We start from the raw sequence: 27,314 nt of genomic DNA, 5'->3' as shown, positions 1-27,314 counted from the left end.
TTTTAGGCTTTCTGGTGTTACCACCTCATTTGGACGTCCACTATGTTCTGCATCATCGGTGTCTCTACGACCATGTTTGAAGTCAGCAAACCAACGCTTTACTGTTGTTTCTGATGGAGCGAAGGCCTTATAACACTTTTCAAGCCATTGCTTCGCTTGAAAGAATTTTTTTTCCATCAAGAAGCAGTGTAAAATTAAAACAGGAAATTGTTTTTGATCCATTGTTTCGAAAGTAACAAAAGTTGTGTCACTCTTAGCACAATCATAAACAAACTTATAAATAGAATATCATGAAATTTGTTGACAGTTAGTAGTAACTGGAAAAACTGTGAATGCAATAAAACTAGCGCCATCTATGTAATAGGCCCCGGACTTTTCAGTACATGTGTAATTTACATTTTTTTCCGTTTTATTTTAAAAGACTTGGGAGTTACATGTTATTTTATATTAAATTCTGATCGTAAAATTATTTTCGTATTTGTTTCATCCGCCCGAATATAACATCTATGGTCGAAACGGGATCCTGCCTCTCCTGCTACTGCCGTTCCTGCTCGCGACTTCTTAGCGTATTTAGAAAATTGTATTTTTATGGATTTCGACAATATTTTTTCCCCGTCGAGGAAGAAGGTCGAAGTAATTGCTCGGGGAGTTACAAGTTTCCGAAAAACGCTTTAACAGTACTTTTTTATATTGCTTTTTTATGGTCTTTCTTTTTCCGCTTCAATACAACAACGCCGCCGATGCTGCCGCCCCCGGTGCTCCTGCGTCTTAGGACGTCTTAAGTTTTTACGATTATTCCGATTCTTATCTGTTGGTATTTATAACATTTTAATCCCGGACCGTTATAAAAGGTTATGAATCGTTGTTATCTTTGCATAATCGCTAATGTGGATGGGTCGCTGCATTTATATTGGATGTTTAAATATATAATTCTTGAAAGCGTCTTTAGTAAGTAAACAATACAAAACAAAATTTTAACAAACTAGGGTTTATCTAGACTGGACCTACTGTTAAACGTGGGCTCCGAACCACGGTCCTCTGCATTAAGCCTACCGACTGGCGAGTGACCAACTTTAGAAATCATCCCAGAAGACATCCGGTCTTACCCAGCCTGGTTACTGGCGTGACTGGGATCATTTTTCTTATAGGATTTTACACTCTTGTCTAGCACAATCACAAACATAAAGTTTACGACCATGCCCCAGCAGGATTGAAAATCGCGACTAACGCAACAGTAGGTCAGTAGTCGTCCTGACGCCTTTACCACTGCGCCACCAAGCAGTTTCCGCGTTTTCCTTGTCAGATTTTCCACTCTTACCTTATGGATAATCTCAATTATAAGTCGGCTAACTAATTGTTCTTGATTTTATATTACTTTTTGAGATTTCAAGCTGCATGTTATTATTGTGATCAAAAACACTAAAAATAGTTTTGAATATGGGAATTTGTTCATTTATTGTTAGTGGTAAATGTATTTATAAAACTTTTGTCAGGTGACAAATTGAGAACAAGACTTGTTTAGTGAGTAGTATTAGGCAGTTCTAAGTTACTACAAAATAATCGATTTTCGTAAAAAAAGACTGTTAGGGTCCATCAACTTATTTACACTACGCGTACACAAGTAGCAAAACAAAATTTTCTTTTCCACTAACATTATACTACACCAGCTCAAAAGGCTTAGTGCTGTTCAGTCATCTACCTCACCATGGTGAAAAAGTCTTTGTTGGTGACTCTAGATCGATTTTTAATGACCTGGTTAGTGGAACCTATTTCCAAATCTCGATGAAAAATCTCAATATTTTCTCACTTTTCAATCTACCTATTCACAACTGAAGAAAATAAAAGCGAGAGTGCCGCAAGATAGTGTGGTGGGACTGGCCTTTACCATTGCATTATTATGTATAAATTAATGTTATATATAATTAATATTATATTCAAGATTCGACTATTTTATATAGATACAGCCGCAGATATATATGTTAAAAATAATATATGTTAAGATATATTATTCCCATATAACATAAGAAAATGTTACTAAATAATTTAAAATTATTTTATAGCATTTTAGGTTATTTAAACACATAAAAAATCCGTAATTACTCTTTCCCCAACTCATACTTTATTCTGCCCAAAACTACAGATATATTTTTAGGAAAGAACCATTTTCGATTCTATATATACCAAACCGATCACTTAGCCTCGTTTTTATAATATTGTAGAAATGTTAAAAGTTTATCTGTATATGATCAGCTCTCTATATACCAGGTGTACCGGAAAGTCATTACTGATTTCTCTAACAAATATCGCATGTGTCGTTTTATTTTACTAACGTCAAACTTAAAAGCTTCAATTATTGCTCCAAAATATATGTCATATTTTGCGAAAGTAACACCGTCATAGATTTAACCGTCATAAATTAAAAATAATGGTTATCCAAGGCCAAATCGTCGAAAGACAATACTCTGTGTTTGATAGAATTAGAGTGGTGTGGCATATTATGAACTGTCAAAATCTAGCGAAACAGTTAACAGTAATAGCTTCCGACAACAAAAGATCAATATCAACTATAAATTGGTCGAAAAAAGCCCAGAATGGATCTGAAGACACAGTAAAGTAATTTGACAGCACAATAACACGCCTGTATTATAACACGCCAATTTCCAAGTTAAAAAATGAAACAGTTTTCTGGGATGGCAGCCAAAAATTGCCTAAAAGATGGTTCCATTTTCTTGAAAATCATACTGTTTTTTCCGCAAAAAAAGGTCATGACTAGTAATGACGAGATATAACAACAAAACTTTGAAATGACAGTCATCAAATCCGGTCAAAAAAGGAATCCGCGCCACTAAAATTTGAAGTAATTACTCTTTCATCAAACCGGTTACCATCAAGCCGGATTTTGCTCCCGATGATTATATTTTGGTCCTCGAAATCCATAGTGTACACAGAAGAAATGGTTTTGAATGAGTGATGGTGTTACATCGAAAAAGTATCAAAACTGAATTTCGTTCTGAAATCTAACTTAAAAAACCAAAATAAAATAAGTTAAGACGAGTAAAGCACTAAGTTGTCATCCGCGGATGAAATAGTAAAAGATCCCGCGACATTATTTTCAAGTGCTCAAAAATACCTCATAAACTATTCTCGCTGGGTCGCCAACAGTTCGAAATAAATAATCGAAACTTTCGGAAAGTACGTTTACTAAATGTTAAGTTGATGGACCTTAAAAAAAAGGCATTTCCTATAGCAAATATAAACTTTGATTAAAACGTCTAGACGAGAAATTGTTGTTTCGAATCACGTATGCATATTCGACGTCGCTAATAAAGACCTTGCGAATAACAGAAAGGCGTTTTAATGTTGTTTCCCCCGCAAACTCTGTAATCGAGAGAAAACGGAACAAGAATTTTCATTGTTTGCTGATGTCCCCATAAACGCGAAAATGTCGCGAAATCTCTTTAAATAACTATACAAAGAATTTGTGTTTCGGATGGTTAGGGATTCAGTTGAAGTACTTGTCAGTATAACGATCTTAATGATTTTACAAATTGGCGGGAAATAATGTGCATGGAAAAAAAATCCATTATATTTGCACGAAAGTAAAGGCTTTAATTAATGGGGTATTCTAATCTAGATGTTTTTGTCATATTTTCGGGACGATTTACATGATAACAAGTCAATTGAAAAGTCCCCGGACTGACACATAGATGGCGCTACTAGAATTAAATCCATGTGTTTTTAAGTTAGCCCGAACCCTCAAAAGATGCGTGTACAAATTTGACAGCTGTCGGATTATTAGTTTGTGAATCACAGCATTTTGAGTGAAGCAATTTTTGTTATTGTGAAAAAATTTGATAAAAAGTAATTTCGCGTGTTGATAAAATGTTGCTTTTTGAAGGGAAAAAGTGCAGTTGAAGCAAAAACTTGGCTTGATGTCGAGTTTCCGGACACTGCCCCAGGAAAATAAACCATCAGGATTGGTATGCTAAGTTTAGACGTGCTGAAATGAGCACCGAAGACGGTGAACGCAGTGGACGCCCAAAAGAGGTTGTTACAGACGAAAACATTTAAAAAATTCATAAAATGACTTTGAATGGCCGTAAATTTAAATTGAATAAAATAGCAGATACTCCAAAGATATCAACTGAACGTGTACATCATATCATTTACGAATATTTGGATATGAGAAAGATCTGTGCAAAGTGGGTGACGCACGAGCTCACTTTTGACCAAAATCAACGACGAGCTGATGATTCGGAGCGGTATTTGAAGATGATCAAGCGTAATAAACTCAAGTCTTTGGTCGATATGTGACAATGGTCAAAACATTACTCCATCATTTCACTCCGAAGGCCAATCGACAGTCATCCGAGTGGACTGCACACGATGAACACGCTCCAAAGCGTGGGAAAACGCAATAGTCGTCTGGCAAGGTTATGGCGTCTGTATTTTGGGATGCGCATGGAATAATTTTCATTGACCACCTTGAAAAAGGAAGAACCATCAACAACGACTATTGCATAGCGTTATTGGACCGTTTGAAGGACGAAATCGCCGAAAAACGGCCGCATTTAAATAAAAAGAAAGTGCTGCTTCACCAAGACAATGCACCGTGTCAAAAATTCATGAATTGGGCTTCGAATTGCTTCCTTATCAACCGTATTCTCCAGATCTGGCCCCCAGCAACTATTTCCTGTTCTCATATCTTAAAAGAATGCTCGCTGGGAAGAAATTTTCGGCGAATAAATAGGTGATCGCCGAAACTAAGGCCTATTTTGAAGCAAAGGACAAATCGTACCACAAAAATGGTATCGAAAAGTTGGAAGGTCGCTATAATCAGTGTATCACCTTTGAACGGAATTATGAATTGAATAAAAAAACTAATTTTGTCAACAAAATTACTACTATGGTAAGCCGAGGACTTTTCAATTTACCTGTTATGATAGTACAACTTGCAGGAACTACTACTAGTGTCAACGCAAAATAAACAGTCTAAAAATTATTTTTATTCACTTAATTTCTGAATGTGAAATTGAATAAAAATGAATGAACCCAATAAAACTCGGGTGAGAAATTCTGCATCTGATAAAACTCCAATCCAAGATGAAATATGCAAATTACCCGAACGCCTTCTTTTTTTCTCAATGGCAAATATATGGAAATATTTTTATTATATTTCTTACTTCCGCGTTTTATTCCCCACCATCGATAAGATCAAAATATATTTTCCGTAATTTTCACATATTTTCCGGAATACTATGAATGAATGAAGCTGAATTTTCGAATCATTATTACCTAGGAGGAATTATTATGAACTGTTTTAACTATTACATGAACGTTATAAAGTACAATTAATTCTAAACTAGTAGTTTTTCAAATAATAAACGCATATTTAAAAAATTAAATTAAGAAGGAAAAAAAGAAACAATCACTAAGACTACCTGTTTTAACAAATCAAGTTCTGGCGATAAATTTTGTGGTTATAAAACACAGCTGCCATTTTTTTTTAATACGAAACAATTGATAAGAAACTAGTAATTTTGTTGATTACACTGTGTAACAATTTTTTTTTGTTCTTTGGTAACATTTTTTGTAACACATGCTATTTTAAAGTTATAATAAATTAAAGTACTATAAATAAATAAAGATAGTAAGAAACATTTTAAATCATACTTATTTATTTGTATTATTAATTTTATTTAAAAAATAGTAACAGCTCAGGTTCACGTAGTTAATAGTAAAAAATGAGCCACATATTCTAAAACAAAAACAAAATATTAACTTTTTCTCTGGTGAACAGTAAAATCCTCTTTCATTAGAAACCAGCAGTAATCTGCTAAAAATTTGGCACTCCATCTTCCCTGATAAAACTCTTCTATCTGTTTTATATCCTAGTGAAAGCGTTCGCCTTGTTCGTCACTCACCGTTCTGATATTTGAAAAGAAAAATCCAAATGGTAGTGCAAGAAATGTATTTTTAAAGACATTCCGCGACATGAATTTCTTTAGAGATAACCAAAGCGCTAACTCTTTTACGATAAGATTTTCATCGAATTCATTATTTTTATAAGTTTTCTTATTTGTAGGCCAACAAAAATGTCTTATTTTAATTTAGCATCACTTAATTTAGAGAAAACAGTTTTCAATTACAAAAATCATTTACCATTTTTATCTATGGCCTTGACAAAATTTTTCATTAAACCAAGTTTTATATGTAAGGGTGCAAGAACCACATTTTCTTGTGGAAGAAGAGGTTCATATTTAAGGTTTGATTTACCACAAGTCTGTTCTTTTTGGCCAATCTTCGCCAACTTCGTAGTTGTTTTTGGTGTCTTTATTGTCCCACAAAGAGAGAAAACAACAATATTTCGTGAAACCTCTTCGTAGTTCAAGCAATAGCAATAACTTTCAAATCAGCACAATCTTTCAAGCAAGTTTAAAATTAGTTTCATGTTTTCATACCTTTCTTTTAAAATCACTGAATATTCATTAGATATGGAAGTATATCGGCTGAAATTGTGGGGTAATTCAGCTTTTAAACGTAAATAGTATTCACTCTGTTACCAAGGAATGTGACGTGTTAGACAACCATATCAATAGACTAACTTTTTAACAATGGAATAAGGAATTCAAACAACGTGAACTCCTATCCCAACACGATATTTTTATGTCAACTAAAAATAGGGTGCATCCAAACTTCTGAACCGAAATTCACAAACTAAACTGATATCAACAAATAAAAAATTCATTCTTTTCTCAATAATTAAAGCTTCAACTTCAAATAAGTGAATTCCTTTTTAAAAAAAATGCGGCAAAAAACCGACAAATCAATAATCAAATACCAAACCTAACAATTAAACAGTTTAAAACAACAATTAAATCTCATTAAGGCGACAAGCGGTCTGTGAAACGGCAAAATTGTCGACGCATTTATCTCTCCACGGGACTAATAAAATCCTCAGGACCGGGAATTATTCCGACATCTTGGCCAAACACTATGGCGGACGCTGCGAAATAATTCCTCGAGTACACTCGCGCAGTTCCCGGGTACCGACCGTCCCGAAATAAGCAATCTTTTGTGTTTTGGACTTCAAGAACAATAATTCAACTGAGAAAATACTGTTCAGTTTTATCTCGGTCACGAATGGAACGGCAACGGGAACAATAGAAAGAATTCTCGACAAACGCTAACAGCGTCTTCATTACTTTGTTAGCTTTAAAAATGCTAATTAAAAATTCCGGAAAAAGTCAACAACATTACGGCCGTTGGAGGAACGGCTGGAACTAATTCATTATTTTTTATTCTGAAGAACTAGGAATTCAATTTAAGGAACTGCAATGCATTATATAGTAATAGATAACCATAGACTCGAGCAGTTTCACTGCACCCAGTAATATCCAGAGTACTTAAAACAAGTTCTGTTAATAGGGTTTATCTAGGAATAAATGAGAAATACTGCGGATGCACAACGATACTACTGGAACAATTACACCCAGAACATCGGATTCCAACTGTCTCATACACGCATCAAGAGATTGGCAACAAGACATCCAACAAGCAAAGACTCCACTCCTATGTTAACACTGAAGTACTGCAACAATGTGGTGTGCTTGGATAATACCAAACTAGGACGCAGGCTGGATAAAACCCAACCCTATGATCTCGTGTAGTTGTGTAGTGAATTAAATAAGAAAAACACTGAAAAGTGGTACTAACTTTTATTTTATTTTATTAGAGATTTCCTAGATAAATAGCTAGTTTTAGATTTTAGGTCGCTGTAGAGACAAATTGCCAGCCAACAACGACTAGTAATAATATATTAATTTGAAAACATGTTGACATTTTCTTTATCTTTCTGGAAGTATTTGATGATACAAAAGGGCTATTTCAGGTGGATACGACGGTAGATATACTATTAAAATATTCAGGGACTTTGAAACATGTTGCTAGAACTACTTCCGTTCCTATTTTTGTTTTCCTTTCGCTACAGTGCCTTCTCTATTAACTATATAAAAATTACCTCTTTCAAAACGTTGAAATCCGAGATACCCCGACTTAGGGAAGTCACAAAGATGTTTTAAGATGGTTTTCACTACTATTTATCCTTATTCCCACATTAACAATATCCACTTATCTTTCAAAAATGTATAGGAATGATATCCTATACCCACACTTGATTATGTCACAAACAGCTCTCGAATTGTTATTTACAATATCACCAAATGGACAAATAAGGACAGAATCAAGTCAAATGAAGTGAAAATCTCATTAAATAACTGCTATTTATGAAAAACATCCAAGATACAAATGCATACTTAACTCTGAAGATACTTTAGAAAATCCAAAGTACTCCGGATGTACTCCGACACACGTTGGGATGTGAATGTGTACATAATTAAAAATGAAATAACACTGCTTCGAAATAAAGTGACAAGAGAACTAATGTATGTAACATAGTATTAATTTTCACGACATCAAGCTTACCAACATCTTTACAAGGAAGTTGCTACAACTTCCAACAATCAAAAAAATTAACTCTTCCTAAGATAAATTAAATTTGACCAAAACTGATGCTACCCAACTTATTAGTATTACGATAAAAGTCAAAGAAGCATCTAAAACAACTATCAACCTATCTATAATTTTGATTTTAAGCTGGTTAAAGTTAACACAGACTACTCAAAAGTAAATACTCCAATAATAGACTTACTAAAGATTTCAATTCAAAAATACCTCTCTCTACCTTCCGATTATTTCCTAAGTCAATCTTGTTTAGTATGTCTAACCGTTAGGTGTTTTCATTTTATGTTTGCCATATGCGATCGAAAAAATTGCTTTGATAAACTGTTTTAACAAATTTTCAATTCACTATAAATAACTAAATGAAACATAATTTGTTTTCAAAGCATTTTCTATTGTATAAAAGGACCATTCATAAAATCTTTATTAATAATTCAGGAGACGCGTTCTGAAATAGTTATATCATGTCTAGACAATTTAATGAAAAAGTTAACTTATATGAACTAAATATTTTCGAGTTAGATACAACACACATTGTAATAAAGTTGATTTAAAATCTGATATAGTAGATATACTCGCAGACACTATACCACAGAGCACGTAAATTAAAAAATATATATTTATTTAAATTTGTAACATTAATAACATGGTTGTTTAAGTAAATATAATTAACTTACCGCCACATGAAGAAGTTTCCTGATGGCCTGGTTATGTCCTGTTCCACAATACGCCATGGCGATTGTGTACATACCGGATCTACGTAAAATAGGATCCTTGTCGGTGGTTAGTTGCTGAATGAGCGGTTCAGCTTCCTCAAGGCGGCCGTACATGTTGAAAGCTATTCCAACAGCCAGGCCCCGAAGAATTTTCTCGTGCTGACTCTCTAGGGCATACTGAAAAAAAAGGAAAAAAATAAAATGAAGCTTTTGTGTCATTTGTAAATTATATATATATATATATATATATATATATATATATATATATATATATATATATATATAGTATATTTAAAAGTAATAGTAATTTTCTTCATTACTGTTTTATTAATAAAGAGAATTATCGTTAATCAGTATAAAGGCTTTTTAGAATAGTACAGAACTACTCTCTACCTCCTTCAAACGCTATATAACAAACAAAGAATCTTGCTTTAGATATTTGTCAGTAATACTGATTATTCTTATAAGCTCGAAAGCTTGAAAAGCGAAAAATTATGTTTAAAGCATAATTAAAGGCTTCTTAACGCATTATTATTTTTAAACGAATGTAAGCAAATATTATTATCTGCTGGTCTTTTGGTTTTATTATTGAAGATGCAGAGTTAATGTCCACCCAAATAAAGAAATAATGTTTTTGTATCCACATATTACGACTAGTCAAAATTATTTCGTTAAAGAACTGAATAAGGTAGGTTTTGCCCGATTTAGCCTGAGATGTATCTAACCGTTTTATTTAAGTAGATGTATGTTCTTTCCTGTGGTAAGCTTTTTGATATCCTAATAGACTTTATTTAAGAATTTAATAATTATAACTTTAATTGGTCTTGGAAATGTTTGAACTCAATTGTCTTATTTAATATGATTTGGTACTAACAAAGCTCCAAATTTGTTTTCTAAGCTTACTACTAATATTACGCCCTGAAATGGCTGGCACACTAACGACAAATCAGAAATCCTTATGACAAAATCCTTCGTTCAAGAGCTGATGACAAGTTATAAATCTCATCAACTTGATTAAGATATTTGGAAGATGACTGAAATTATTATGACCACAAAACCTCCTACTTGAAAGCTAGGTATTTGAAAACTTCCTGTTGTAAACGCAAAAGAAGTTATAAACAATTATAAAAATATAATAAATGTTATAAACAGACATTCGGTAATTTCAGGTTCACGTAACTACAGGAATCATTAAGCAACCTTATGACAGAAAAAAATGTCTAGATCTATTCTTAAACGTAACCCCGACATAATCTTTGACAAGGTTGGACATGAGACAATAAAAGTTGAGTTGAGTTGAGTTGGACAATAAAATTCTTAAAATATAAGAAAATACATTGGTTAATTGGAATAAAATCACAATTATCAGTACATAATAAATTGCTATTGCACGAGCAAGCATTGTAACCTATAAGGACATGTGGAATTTAATTACAGAGATGTTCCGCAAAAAATAATATGAATACAAGTTTTCCAGAACAAAGTCCTGGGAAGTATTGCAACTTGGTGCACCAAGATACTGCAGGACCGATTACTTACATCGAGACCTTCAGATACCGACTGTCAACCAGGAAATCGAGAGAAGTGCAAAAAGACATGAGGACGGACTCCATTCTCACCAGAATAGGACACAAACTTAAAAGAATGAAACCGTTTGATCTTGTGTAGTGTAATGAGGTGTTGATGTTATTTAGATTTATGTTATTATAAAGACAAATTGTACGTTAGTTGGCAAAGACTAGTAACAATGTAATAAATACACTTAAAAAAACCTCAAAATATGTTATCGGGGCAAATACTGAACTCTTAAACCTACTGGATCTCGACCAGGATGTTTAGAGTCAAACCAGCAGAGGAAACAAGAACACGTGCATCGTAAGCCAGTACATTATGATACACCACAACCATACCCAAACTTTTAATACATAATATACCAAGATAAAAAAAATTAACAATGTATTTTAAAAAACTGTCTCTTATTTTAAACGATAACAAACAAAAGCAATTAAGAAGTCAGTAACCCAACTAAAACTACCGAAATCTCCTCTCCACAAGAGCCACAAGAAAAAATTACCTGCCTACCCTCTAAAATGCTATTAAGAAAGCAATTTCGCTTTTAATTGGATCAGTTCGGCGTTGGCTTGGAATTAAAATACGCATTAAATTCAGTTTCGTCGTTATGTCGAATAAAAACCGCTTTTCACCGGTGGACAATTTAAGAGCCGACACCCTTTACAGTGGGCAAAATTTCGGTGAAAAAATTCGTTAAAAAGTTTGAAACTAGCGAAATTGAAATGGGGCTTCGACGAGATATGGTTTTAAAAAAAAATCAGCTTCAATTAAACAACGATTCCTTGTTTCCTTTACATCCCCTAAAAGCTAATTAAAATTCTCAGTCTTCCTATGAATTCTATCTATACTAGTTTCATGTTTCTTATCATGTTTCTCTTATAATGGACTAAAGGGAATAATTTTATAATGATATCATACTAAAATTTCTCTTCACAGTATTTTCAATATAAGATCGGAAATGTACTTGATATATCACATTAATTTTAATAAAGGATGTATGTTTATTAAAATATATTAAATATATGCAAACTATCTCAAGAACTAACAGTCACTGACCGTTTTAAATGGCATTTAATTTAATTCAAATGGAATTTCAATAGTTTTTATTAATATTAAAAATAAAAAGATGTATCGTGCGTTCGATTTCATTTCTTCTCAGTGTTGCGTGTACGCAACACGAAGTTCAACTTCACAAAATTCAGTCAAAATGAACTTATTATACAAAAGTCATCATGCATCTGCTAAAAGGCATTCACAAACTCTCTTTCTATGATTTTATATTTCAGAATTAGTCTAACACGTGAAAAAAAAATCACTAAAAACATGTTTTTCAATAATGTATTTCAAGTATCTAAATAAATATATCTCAACTTTTATGTGCATAATCCTGAATGAATGTTATATATGTGGAATACACATGTATATATTTTCTTGAACATATTTGCCCAATGAGACTGCAGCGAATGATTCATATATCCGTTGCGCTGACACAACGTTGGGACTTGCCTAGTTTACTGACAAGTCGTGACCTGTGAGCTCAAATATAATAACTCGAATTGTATCTTTGGTGCTAATGAAGTGTTCTGTAGTCTAAAAGCTTTTTTGTTATTTAAAAGCTTTTTTATTTTAAATTATATCTGGGTTTGTGTCACCGTTGAAGGATCGGACCTCCATGATATGTACATGGTGGGGCTTCACAGAAGACTAATGAAAACCTGAGTTTAGGCGAAAGGATTGTAACCAACTTGTTGAAAGTTGTTCATGATCATAAAAATCCATATTTTATGTACAGTATATCAGTACCATATTTTTTTGATAACTTCTTCACAAACATTACCTTCTTACATTATTGTCTAAAATGAAATTCTTTGAAACTGATACAGTGAGAAAAAACCGAGTGGCTTCCTGTCCACTTCAAACAACAAAAGCCTTAGCGAAAAAACCAAAGAACAACAACGTATTCGCTATTACGTTGTATGACAATTCTGTTGTAACAGTCGTTACCAACTTTGGCACCCTTGGACCAATAATGAATGTAAAGAGATACAAGGAAGGAAAAGAAGCACATAGATCCTCAACCAAATGTTATCCACCAGTAACAACCAAGGCATGGGAGGTGTAGATTTGCATGACAATGCCATTGCAAACTATAGAATCAGAATTAGAGGCAAAAAATGGTGGTGGCCATTATTCGTCAATGGAATTGAGAGTGATATTTTCAATGTCTGGAAAATGTACCAACTGGCAACAGGTTCTACTATTAGTAAAATCGATTTCATATCCCAGATTTCATTAAGTCTCCTGAAAACGGAAAAAGAATCTGAACTGGAGGGAAACCACCAGCCTCAGAGAAAAAACACCAACATTTAAGAAGCAACAGGCATTTAGGGAGGATAGAATTCATCATGTTATATTATGATATATATCCATAATAAAGAAAATGCAAGGAAGAGATGCAAGATTTGCTCAAATCACACAATCTACATATGCAAGAAATGCCAGGTTTGCCTTCACACAGAGTGTTTTTCCAAATTTCATGAGTGATGCCATCAACTTTGGTCATTTTTTCATGTAATCAACAGTTTTGTACTTTCTGAGCAAATAAAAGCATGTGATCGAAATATAAAAAATTTCTTACATTTTTACCAGAAAAATCCCAACGTTGCACCAGCGCAACATCATGTTTGGTGCAGATAGCAACACATACTGCTGGTTTAAGTATTAAGTATTAATACTTATAATGTTATTTCAATTATTCTAGAGTGAAATTGATGACACAATGCCATATTTCACAATTTTTATTTTTGGGAAGAGATAAGTTAATAGAGTCCCAAATTGACAAAAATGTAATTTAAAGCTCATTCACTGTCTTTACATAATAAACACGATAACGGCGACACATAATGAAGGCATATTTAATATAAAAATATGTAAATTCGCATCGGGATATTTCGCGCCAACAAAATGTGCATGAATGGTAGAAACAAAAAAAAGAACTAGGAAAAGAATGAAATAAAGGGGAAACGCTCGGCAAAAAGCAAATCCTGGAAATTTTATTGCTGTCGGATTACCCGGAATTCCTTCCCTTCCAAGGAAAAAATTCTCATTTCGCTAATACCCTTCCGGCGTGACTACCTGTCCGCAGAAAAAAATATCGAGTCTTTAACGCCCCACCTCGCAAACCAGTGTGACTCGGCGCATTCCGAGTTTATAAGGCCGGTTCCGCTAAACTGGACGTTTTGCCGACCGGTTTTGTTTAATATTAAAGTCCCACGTTAAATTGTGTTTTATTATCGACAAGGAACGGTCCAGTCCAGTGGTCGTCACACTTTTCTGATCGGGAGCCATATAGGACAGTGTGAGGTATACTGCGGGCGGCACATTCGTGAATTTGTAGTTGACACCACCAATCAGCTATCTTACTTTTAACCTACTTCAAAAAAGAAGGAGGTTCTAACAGGTCAATTGAAAAGTACCCGGCCTACCATAGTAAAACGCATTAGTTTTTTTATTCAACATAATTCCCTTCAAGGATGATACACTGATTATAGCGACCCTCCAACTTTTCGATACCATTTTTGTAGTACAATTTGTACTTCAAAATTACTTCAAAAATTTCTTCCCAGCGAGCATTCTTTTGAGATCTGAGAACAGGAAATAACCGCTGGGGGCCAGATCTGGAGAATACGGTGAATGAGGAAGCAATTCGAAGCCCAACTCATGGATTTTTGACACGGTGCATTGTCTTGGTGAAACAGCACTTTCTTTTTCTTCAAATGCGGCCGTTTTTCGGCCATTTCGTCGTTCAAACGGTCCAATAACGCTATGTAATAGTCATTGTTGATGGTCCTTCCTTTTTCAAGGTAGTCAATGAAAATTATTCCATGAGCATCCCAAAATACAGACGCCATAACCTTGCCAGCCGACTGTTGCGTTTTCCCACGCTTTGGAGCGGGTTCATCGTGTGCAGTCCACTCGGGTGACTGTCGATTGGCCTTCGGAGTGAAATGATGGAGCCATGTTTCGTCCATTGTCACATATTGACGCAAAAACTCGGGTTTATTACGCTTGATCATCTTCAAAAACTTCTCTGAATCAGCAACTCGTCGTTGACTTTAGTCAAAAGTGAGCTCGTGCGGCACCTACTTTGCACAGAGCTTTCTCATATCCAAATATTCGTGAATGATAAGATGTACACGTTCAGTTGATATCTTTAGAATGTTTTCGTCGGTAACAACCTCTTTGGGCGTCTATTGCGTTCACAGTTTTTTAAATCCCTTCGGGTAAATAATACTAAAACATACGGAGATGCACAAGGAACCTTATAAACCGCCTGTTACTGAACAAAACCAATGATCGATGCCAAACATGTTGTCCCAAACCAACCTTTTCCTTACTGTCGAAATAAATCAACGACAAAACAAAAGAATAATAAAATAACGTATTTTTTTTATCGAAAACTTTATCGAAATATATTATTTCCTTTACAATGAAACTGATCCAAATAAAACTTTCCTTCGCCGTAGCCGATTCATTGTAGTTAGATTAAATTGCCTGATTTTTTCCATAGATATATAAAATAAATGGTTTTTTTCTTCCTTCCTTTCTTGTGCGCCAAGATTTCGAGCCCGTATCGGATGTTATTATCAATAAGAAAGGAAAACGCAAGGAATATCCCAACGATGAAATCTGATTAAATATATTATGATAATACAGAGTAAAAACCATTTTAATTAAATATCTATTGGGCTAGGGAATTTTTTTTTAATCGATGATTATTTGCCATCATTCTGGTAAAGGTATAATATCATCGCTGTTGAACTTTGATGTCAGCTTTATACCCTTTACAAAAACCAGAACGATTTGTAGTAGAACGGTACAAGGTCTGGGCTATAAGGGAGTGCATCAAAGCTTCCCTATCAATATGCCTTAATATTATCCAAATCATTAAAAATCTGAGTAGTCCAGTTCCGCAGGGATGAGAAACAATGTATTTACTATTCATCAATTCCAATCATAAGATGATATCGTATAATATCGGCATTATCAGAAGGAAAAATGAGCAAACCAATCCTAATAGAGGTGTTTGCACAAGGAAACATCTTCTGAAGTCTTCTAAAGAGTACTCTGATGACCTTTATATCTAAAATGTTCCGTGGGCTGTTATCTTTCAAACGCACTATAGTATGGCTTCATTGAGTAAGTATCACTACAGATATTCGACCTTAAAATCATGTGTTAGTAAAAACCGAAATGACTTTTTCCCCGTGTTTATAAAATACAAGATGGCAACATATGCAGACGACACAACTATCTTAGCATCTTAAAAACATCCAATAACAGCAAAGAACCTTTAAACGCACGACCGAAGGCATGGCGTAGTAAAGCAAATAACACAAAATCTACCCTTGGAACATTCACTCAGAGTAGAACACGTTAAATTCCTTGAACTAAAGATGCTAAATATCTTGGTGTGCATCTAAACCGACGCCTAACCTGGAGCAAGATTATACTTGCTAAACGAAAACAACTTGAAATTAAACCACATCAAGTATATTAACTTATTAGGCGCAAATCCAAGTATGGGGTACTTCTAGCAAGTCTAATTTAGCCATCATACAACGGTTTCAAAACAAACTGTTGCGTACCATTCTCGATATTCCGTACTATATCTGTAATGAAGTGACACAACGCGATATCCTCCTAGAACCCTTAACAATTATCATTCAAAATGTTTTTAATTAAGTGTTTTAGTTTGGATTTAATGTGCTCCCTAATCAGCTAAATGTGCGACGTGATAGTGAAGTGGTTAGACTAAAACGTTTAACGCCATCCGATCTGGTTGTAGGACATATACCGACTTTAGAATAACGTTGAGAACAATATAATATAATCATAAGAAAAGCTTACTGCCCACTAGGCAGATTGCCGAACCACTAAGAGTAACAATTTAAAAATAACTTTATATATCAAACTTAACTTTCCTCTTGCACAATACATGAACTTCCGAAGCGATATAAGATCGAACAGACGCCATAGAAAGTTTTATCGTCCAATATTCAAGCCTGCACGTCAGCAGGCTGAAATATAACATATAGAGCCCGCCGCCCAAACTGAATATTTCATTGGTGGATTCCAAAAACCGCCCTCGTTAAATTTATTCGACGGATAAAGGGTTGCGGAAACCCTCGCCACCGTCGTCCCCCAGCCCCCTCCACAATCACTACCCGAGAAGCTTCCCGGATACCCTCACTGCCTTAATTGATGGATAAAATTAAAAATCGGACCGTGTTCCTCCCTCTTTAAAATGCACACGAAGCAAAACCCGAGCAATACGTTTATTGGGAACCGCAACACAGACAGGTTCAATGTATAACAACGGTAATAAAAGTGGAAGTGGAAATATTACTTTGGGAATAAAATACGGAGCCTTTTATCTAGATACAGGTTTGTCTACTGGGGATTTTTTAACCAATTAAATAAAAATCGCGTTGGATAAAAAGCTGAACTGAAAAGACTCAAAATCAAAGAACTGAATTATTAGACTAAAGACCTTCCAAACTAGGCCCAAGATCTAAGAGTTTAGTTATCAGTCAATTATGCAATGCCTTACTGGACTTCTGGGGTAAAAACATGGGATTGCAGTAAAACATCAAACCGACTAGTAATCCAACGCTGCCAAAACAAAGTTTTCGATTAATTACCTACGATTATTGCTAAATAACCAGCTACACAATGATCTCTAAAAAAATTTACGAAGTCATCCAAGATTACGCGTGAAAGCATGAGATTAGATTGCTAAATCATAGCAACATGAAAGCTATAAAGCTACTAGGCAACACGCAGAAAATGAGTTGATTCAAGCAAACCTAACCACAAGAACTTGTATAGTTTTATAAGTATTTTCTACTTGACCTAAAATAAAATGCCATTTTCGACCTGTGGGGTGGTTCTCGGTTCCTAAATTCTTCGACTAATTACTAATGCTCATCACCACGTAGCTAACGAAGAACTGTACGATGACCTCGGAATCAAATGGATTTACGAAGTTAATCGAGATTTCGCGTTAAAACATAAAATAAGATTACTAAATAACAGCAACATGAAAGCAATACATCTCATCTACTAGACAACACGCTTACAACGAGAAGATTGAAGCAAATCAAACGAAGAAAACTATTCTAGAACAAAAATTATTCTTTCTTATTTATAACTAAAATACTGTTGGGAATGGTGAAAAACGAATTCGATGAAAGTTAGATTTTTTTTGGTTAAATTTGAGAACATTTTTTTTGCTATTTCTAACAGTATGTATTTTCGATGTAATACAGATCAGTTGTATTTATGTGTTTTGTATTGTACAGTGAACAATACCAACAAAATGCAAAGGGGCCAATTTGAGCCATGATACAAATAAATCAAGAAGCATTCGAAATAGAAGAGCCCTAAGAACCGAAGAACAAGTTCAGGAAGAAAATATTGGTGCGCGTGAGAATGGCGCAATTGCGTGAAGAACAAAACAAAGATGGGCTAACAAAAATATTGTTCACGCTGTAACATTAAGAGATTAATATTATGCAATGAATTAATGATATAAATAATTATTACTTAAAATAAGTTATAATAAATTAAAAAAATTAATGTTTGGTGTTTTGTTATTTTTATATTCCCTCATCGTTCACAACGCTCCATGCCTTTTTTCACTGATATACCACATCCTTACACACTTCCAATAAGTTAATTTTTTTTCTACGCTAGAAATTCTCTAGAAATTATTTACATTGCAAAACAACGTTTGCCGGGTCAGCTAGTTTAGTTATAAATTAAAACCCTACATGTTTCATAACTAACGTACATTAAGAATCAGCACATTATTGCTCAATAACTACCGAAAATACATTTTTGGCCGCTTAAAAATGGGAACAGAGAGTTATTAAAATGATTTCCAACTGCGCTTATGTAAACACGCAACTTTTAAACGGAGCTGTTCGTCGGGATTTTTATCTAGTCGACTTTGCGGCACTCCCAAATCCATTTGTCGTCGTAAGTTTGCAGTTTGAGCCCCGGCACTCCTGAACTTTCGAGAATCGTCGTCCGCTCTCGCACCGGGATCACCACCGGGAGGAAGACGACGGGGCATGGATTTGTCAGGTCTGGAAAATGGGGAAGGAAAAAACTAATTTATCGGCCGGCATCGGGACGAGAAAGTTTTCGACTTGTTTGCAGCAACCCGATTTGTTTTTTAAATATATTCTTTTTTGGAGAGAGCTCGCTTCTCCATATGAGATCTCCTAGTATTTGTTTCCCATTAAAATCGAACAAATCGGCGTTACTTGCCATGGCTATTCCAGACTGAAATGTGACAGAAATTCAGTCAGTTAGCAGACAGGGTGGGAAAACTGGAGAAATCCGGATTGGAGAAAACTACCCAACACAAGCTAAAGAAAAACAAAAATGAGTAATTCGTTTTTAAGAATTCTAACTTGGAACGCAAACGAACTAAATCAAAATGTCCGGGAACTAGAATTATTCTTGAAAACCAACAACATAGATATAACTCTCATATCAGAAGCACATTTTTCTAAAAAAACTACATTAAAACCCCAGCGAACGGGCTCGAGGCGGAACAGCTTTAATAATTAAACAAAATATACAGCATTTCGAACAAGAAGAGATTAAAAATAAAGAAATACAAGCTACAATAATTAGTATGGAAAAAAACGGGGCTGAAATAAATATTGGCGCTATATATTGTCCACCACGACATAAAATTTTTAAAATTAGGCCCAAGGTTTATTATTGGTGAAGACTTTAATGTTAAACATACAGCTTGGGGTTCACGAATAATAACACCTGGAAAAGGAAACGAATTACTCAAAGCCATTAACCTTACACAAATTGTAATTATCATTCAGGGCCCGAACCCACTTACTGGCCCACAGACTGTAATAAAGTCCCAGACCTACTGGATTTCTACATTTCAAAAGGCAGCTCATTAAATCAAATTAGTACAGAAGGCTTGTGCGATCCAACACCTGATCACACTCCAGTATTGTTAACCCTGGGCGCGACAATCCTAAGAAAAGCAAAAAAGCCTAATCTTACCAACAAATACACTGACTGGGGCAAATTCAGATTAATACAGCAGGAACAAATCAGTTTAACAGTAAGACTTTAAAAGTATAGATGATCTTGAGCAAATTCGGTCAGCTGCAAAAGATGCTACCCCAATAGCAAGAGAGAAATCATATTATGAAGTATTTTACCCCCTCGAAATTAAAGAATTGATAAAAGAAAGGCGAAAAGCTAGAAGAGTATGGCACAGAACCAGAAATGCTACAGACAAAACCACTTGTAATAGTAACTTATAATTTACTATAATAACTATAATAACCACTTATAATTTCGTAATCAAACGAATCAAAATATCAAAGAATACCAGTACAGTTCTTTAATCTTGAGTCTGATCTGGTCTGATTTTTGTCTAACATGATGTTTCCAATTTGAGCTACCTTCAAGATTTATACCCAGGTATAAGGATAATAAGGTAAAAGGATATAATTAGTTTTTTGTCATTTTACTAATGACTTTTTCTGCAATTCAAAATTAACATGAACAGATTTGGAGCTATTAAACAGTATTTTCCAGTCTCTGGTCCATGTAGATATTGTTGATTGCCTCTCGTATGTTTTCTACGGTCTTAGGCAGAGATATATATTTTGCCATAATAAATAAATAAGTCGTCGGCAAAGATTGTTCATATATTAATAAAAATAATACTATTTATATATTTTAACGGTTTGTCAAAAAATAATCTCCCAAAAAGCATTTAACAACAGTCATCACATTAGACAGTCCACTTAATTTAATAATTTTTTTATAACATCTTTATTAGATACGCTTAGTACAATCTTAATTTACAATTAATTTATTACTACTTTTCCTATGTACTTGGATTCATTCACAAGCAAGAGTGCGAGGAAATACATCAGTATGTATTTCTCAATTATAAAATTATAATTATTTATTAATTATTAACTTATAGCTATAGTTTACACTAAATGTATACACTTTATATAAGTTCGTCTGGTTTTGTTCGTTTCAATCTCCTGACATCCAGCGCGCTGTCCAGCAGTTGTATTTCCTCCATGTTAGTATGATTTAGTAATATTCTTTCGTGTTTCAAGGCGAATTCTCGGATAACTTCGCAAATACATTTGATTTCCAGGTCATCGTGCAGTTCTTCATTAGTTACTTAGCGATAGGCATTGGTAATCAATCGAAGAACTTTGTTTTGACAGCTTTGTATGACTACCATAGGTCAAAATTTAAATTGTATTATAGATCAACCTCTTTAAGTTTAGATCAAGTTGAGAGTATCTTCCGACTAACCAGTATAGTTGTTTTATTTTGGTTCTAATGTGTTTTGCTTTTTGTCTAACGTGATGCAATTTAATAAAATGCAGGTAAATTATACTCTCGTTAATGGACGAATGATAAATACCCGGTCACGGTAATCTCTATACGGCTGCATGTTCTCTTTGCTTTTATAGCCGGATTTCCGTAACTTTCGTACACGTACCCACGCTCTACATTATTCTGTTGATCAATTCGATTATGTCGCCCGGATCTGGATCCTTTTAATCGGGATACGTGAAAAGTTGGTGTCGCAAAAGGAGAAAAAGCGACGGGAACTCGTAAATTAACGAATGCACCCGGCAAGTTTTAATTGGTTCCAGTTAACATCGCCGCTAACAGATGGAAACCGGAGGCAAATTCGGTTATCCGATTATCTTTTTATTCGTTTGTCTGATCATCAATGAATAATGCAACAGAGTAGCGCGATTTTGTCAATTCCGAGCGTCAGTTTGGACTATTTGAAAGGTTAGGAAAATCGCAATTAAATTTAATATTTAAAGTTCAATTAGTTAAATTAAACAGTGTTTTACTTTTTGAGTGATAGAAATACAGGTTTGAATAACAACCATATGAATTGACGTAAAGCCAAATAATGTTTTTTTTATTTCAAAGACTACGATGGTCTTTAATACAACAGCTGCATTTTTAAATAAGGATAACTAGAAGTTAGAAAAACCCCTGGTGATCGCTGACATAATAAATGGACAGTAATATTTACACAAAATTAGCATTATTATTCTTCGAAACGATCAATTCTCGTAACGCCTTTTCCACTCTGATTAAAAGATACCTGCAAAACGTGGTTTTTAATGGATCAGTGCCTTCTTCAGGCACCGATTGGCCAAGTAACTTATTCTTGACAGGTATAGCCAAAAAAAGTAATTTGGTATTAAATCAGAACAGAACTGAACAGAGGACACGGAGCACTTCTGGCAAACAAATGATTGTGCACCGTTCAGAATTCATCGTCCAGTTAATCAAAAGAAACGAACAATGCTTTCCTTGGAAGACCATACAGTGTATTGTTATTTTTTTGGGTCTCATACGCATATATCCAGTATTCATCAGGATATATTGCTTAATAAATATCTCCGGATTTGATACATGCGCACTATCCTGCATAGAGAACCATACAAAAGAATAACTTATATTGCCTTCCTTTTGCTAATGGCGGTGCATTCTTTTCGTGTCGGTCGGTACAGTCGATCAAGTTAAAACAACAAAAAATCTAGGATATTCAGATTTTGTAATACATTAATAATTCTATAGTGATAACAATTAAATTGTTGTGTTATTCTTGGTGGTTTAACAAACATCGGTTTTAAAATATGAAAGAACAAGGGTAAGAGCAAAAGGTAAGGTAAAATTTTTAAAAGTTATGAAATCTAAACAACATTAATTTATGATAAAATTTAATGATAACAACAACAGAGAAGAAAATGATTCTTGTTTTGTTGGAAGTAGTCAAGTCATTAATGAGGTTTGTCCATCAAGAATAGTGGCAAAAATTGTAGCAACTGGTAATAATTAGAGATTTATTTTAAACATAATATATTTTAGCGATGATTTAAATTTTATTTTATAGGTGAGATGTAGCTAGAATTTGTTGAGAATGAAAGTTGAAGAATGTGAAATTAAGAGAATCAGAGAAGAAGAAATTAGACAACATTTTGCTAAGATGTAAGGACAGTGTACAGTGATACTATTAAATAATTAAATTTAATTTAAATAAAACTACCAACGACAACCTAATGATCTAATAACAAAGAAAATACAATGCGTTATTATATAAGAATATAGGTAATACATTATTGTTTTGTAAAAATAATGATGTATTGACTGAGATTTCCCTCAGCTTAAAAGTACGATCATCCATTCGTTTTAGGCTAGCAAATGTACAATAGGTTAATCGAAAGCTCGAAGTAGTAATTTCGTTAATGGGGTTTGTGGATCAAGACTAGTAGCGATTATAGTTGAGCATATTTGGAGATTTTTAGGAGAATTTCACCACTTTCATACATAGTGGTGGCTTTTTCATTTGATTTTAGACATATTGGCTGGATTTGATCTAAATGATTTTGTTTTTTTATGATAATGTTTAATTATATAGTTCTTGGAATTTATATTAATTGTTCAAATATGTAAATTAATTTGACTATGGCGTTTTGATAAAAATAGAAAGGCATATAGGAATTATTTTTATTACTTCATTTTATTCGACAATTTTTTAAATAAAATGAGGGAGGTAAAAAGGAGTAAGTAAGTGAAGCAGTATATAGGCATGCGTCAAACTCTCAACAATTATTCTCTGTTTCAATTCTTGGCCAATCTTTTGCACCGATTGACACGAGCCCTTTGCTGAACTCTTGTCAAATCAACACTGATACTACCAACAACAGATATCGCTGATCAAAATACACGCAAACACCCAATAAACCATAGATTCGGAGAACGAAATTCGAAGATTTCTCAACGCAAAGAAACAAAAAAAAATTGACTGAATGTTACGTGAACGAACGGATAGAGGAATTTCGAAAAACAAAAGAAAACTCTGCAATTTCTAGCAAAACTGTCCGGTTAAAGGGGATGTTAAGTTCGGATGGGAAAAGTCGGCCAATTAAAACTTGGGGAAATGCAATTCATTGATTCAGTGGCACGAGATTCTTTTCTTTTCTAGGGTAAACTTTCGGGATACTTCGATTGGACATCGGCCAATAAAAGATATTAAAAAAGGAGAAGTTCGCGAGACGTCTCTGGAATTTAACACGAAAGAGGATCGCTAAGACTGTCCCTAACAATTACCAGGACTAGCAAACTAGCAATATCTCAAAACATATTATATTTGTCTAACGCAGATATTTCATTAATAACAGGTTAAATGAAAAGTCCCCTGCGTGACACATAGATGACGCTACTAGAATTAAATACATATGTTTTTTAGTTAGCCCTAACCTTCAAAAGATGCGTGTATAAATTTGACAGCTGTTGGATTATTAGTTTGTGAATTATAGCAATTTGTTATCTGTTATCGTGAAAAAAATGGATAAAAAGGAATTTCGCGTGCTGATAAAATATTGCTTTTTAAAGGGAAAAAATACAATTGAAGCAAAAACTTGGCTTGATGCCGAGTTTCCGGACATTGCCCCAGGAAAATCAACCATCAAGGATTGGTATGCTAAGTTTAGACGTGGTGAAATGAGCACCAAAGACGGTGAACGCAGTGAACGCCCAAAAGAGGTCGTTACCGACGAAAAAAATTAAGAAAATGGAAGAGCTGCTTCATCAAGACAATGTACCGTATCGAAAATCCATGAATTGGGCTTCGAATTGCTTCCTCATCAACCATACTCTTCAGATCTGGCCCTCAGCGACTATTTCCTGTTCTCAGATCTCAAAAGAATGCTCGATGGGAAGAAATTTTCGTCGAATGAAGAGGTGATGGTTAAAGGACAAATCGTACTACAAAAATGGTATCGAAAAGCTATAATCACCCTTGAAGGGAATTATGTTGAATAAAAAAAAACTAATTTTGGCAAAATTTTTTTTTACTATGGTAGACCGGGGACTTTTCAATTGGCCTGTTATATTAAGAAATCAAGGAAGATTGTGTAGGAAAATAAAGTCATTTTTTAATCAAAGCAGACTTACCTTCATAAAGTTCTGATTATTAATATTAAATCAACACTATTAACCAAATTTAGCCACCCTCGCGTTTCGAAATAGTTCAGATCAGTAGTTTTCAAGAAAATGATACTTCAAAACCAAAGTACCGGAATATAAGCGCCCTTCGTAATAAACTGACAAAAAGTCGTCTAATTATCCTCGTTCCATTCGCGATAACAAAAACAATCAGCTTTGCACCGATCCAGATCAAGGAAAGGTCCTTAAAATACTACGAAATATCGAAATAGACCAGTCAAGTACGTTTAATGATGTCGATTCGATATAATTAATTAGGTCGTGTTAATTAAGAATGAATTATTGTGAGGTATTACGATACAATATTCTATTTTTGTCTCTACATTGTTCTCTAATAATAAATGTAGTAACTTTTTTTAATTCTTTAACTTAATTGTCTTCTTTAACGTCTTTTTTCGCCAAGAATCGAATAAAATATATGGAGGACTACGAAGTTGAATATTGTAGATAAAAAATATTAATGGCATCAAAAATGATTATAACAAATGTTATAATATTATATTTTTTATATATTTTCTTAAATAAAAAAAAGCGGTGAACTAAAAAACCAGGGGGTACATAACACTAAATAACACTCTATCAAATGGGGCTGTTGATATGCTTCATAAAGTGTATTTAGCGAGGATTTTGCTTCAATACATCAATATGAAAAGATTACAGCTAAAAATCAACTAAAATACTAGATCAAAATATATTGGGGGAGTCAAGTCATACATGGGAAAACAAATTTAAACCGAACCGGCTCGGTGGCACAGTGGTAAAAGCGACTGCTGGGGCATGATCGTAAATTTATGTATGTGATTGATTAATATTTGTGATTGTCCTTAGGCAAAAGTGCAAAATTCGACATGGAAAATGATTCCAGTCACGCTAGTAACCAGGCTGGGTAAGACCGGATATCTTCTGGGATGATATCTAAATTGGTCCCTCGCCAGTCGGTAGGCTTAATGCCGAGGACCGTGGTTCGGAGCCCACGTTAAACTGTAGGTCCAGTCCAGATAAACCCCTAGTTGGTAAAAGGAGACACTAAAAAATATTTTTAAAAAATTTAAACCGATTTGTGTAATTGATAATTTAGCAAAACTAAGTAATGAAGAAATGCTTGAAATCAGGAATTGCTCAATGAAGGCTTGTGAGAAAGACGAAAGCCTCAAAACTGACCAAAAATATTTGGGGATACTCAAATGACATATTCTGTCATTCAATGAGGGAAAATTGAATTGACATTATTAAAATTGAAAAATTGAAAAAATTCAACTAATTCCAACCAATTGCATGTACCCAAGGTGAAAAATATTACGACATAGTAATGGGATTTTAGCTCAGCTTAGGGAATATTATTTTGGACAGTGTACCATATCATAGCACAATAGTATCAACAAAGGCTGTAATGAAGGTTTCAAGCTTTCAAAACATGCGTTAAGTTTTGAAGAGACTATGCTAAAAACTGAACTATTTCAAATTGTTACTAGGGATAAATGAAATGTTTCATGGCGTTTTTTGCAATTGCAATTTTTTTCAGAAATAAGCCCGAAAAAGATATACGGATCGGATGGCTGAACAATATGGTCATATAGTATTATGCCTTCCTCCCTATCACTGTATATCCAATCCAATCGAGTTGATATAGGGGGTAGCAAAGACTTATTATAATAGCCATGCTGGTCAAGAAGGATATTCCATGAAGAACTGTTTGGATATGTGGAAGGAAGCATTGCCTTACAAAACACCTTCGATTTGGTTGAACTCGATAAGACATACAGAGGAAGTAATTGATAAATGGTGGATCGTGAACATGTTTTAGACAAATTGGAAATTAACAGTTTAGTGATTGACTTGGAGTGACGAGAGTGGCAACAACTAAAGATATGCACATAATTAATTGAATATAACTGTAGAAAATAGAATTGTAGGGCGTGAAAGATTTGTGTGAATAAATATGATTGTAATTGTTCAGAACTAAACATGAGCAGTAGATTAGAATGTATGAGGAGAGGATGAATACTAAATGTTTTGTAGATATGGTAAACGCATTAGGCCGAACGCCGATGAATTTTATCAAAAATGGTGTACACAAGTATTAGCAGAAGAAGTAGAAAATAATAGTGATATCAAGATGACTTGACAAGTAAACACACCATCGAAGGAAACAAAAGAACTAAACGTAAAAAGGTAAATATGCTCTCGAATGAAAGTAAAATACATTAGTGTGTGTGGTGGGTCTGATGTGGATTAGGTCTCCAGGGGGATACCACTACTTAAAAATATGTGCCTAGCTCTAACTCATGGGTGATGTGGAAAAGAGTTCAATGTAAATACAATAAAACAACTCTAACCTACAAACTATTATAGCTGTGTTCTTAATTGTAGTTTCAAGTCCTTCGATAA

General features: G+C 34.1%; 1 protein-coding gene across 1 annotated transcript in view; it reads right to left on the bottom strand.

The window, feature by feature from the left end:
- Window positions 1-27,314, bottom strand: part of Rpn2 (Regulatory particle non-ATPase 2) — a 172,855-nt gene that overhangs the window by 139,635 nt on the left and 5,906 nt on the right. The window contains exon 9 of the mRNA XM_076413260.1: window positions 9,198-9,413. Coding sequence (XP_076269375.1) covers window positions 9,198-9,413 — 216 coding nt within the window. The remainder of the gene's footprint in view (window positions 1-9,197; window positions 9,414-27,314) is intronic.

Source organism: Rhynchophorus ferrugineus, unplaced genomic scaffold (assembly GCF_030347505.1).
Source record: "Rhynchophorus ferrugineus isolate W39M unplaced genomic scaffold, kcgeb_rfMv2 rfM9, whole genome shotgun sequence".
Lineage (NCBI taxonomy): Eukaryota > Metazoa > Arthropoda > Insecta > Coleoptera > Curculionidae > Rhynchophorus > Rhynchophorus ferrugineus.
The sequence above is the reverse complement of the archived record's forward strand: the minus strand, read 5'-3'. Positions and strand labels throughout refer to the sequence as shown.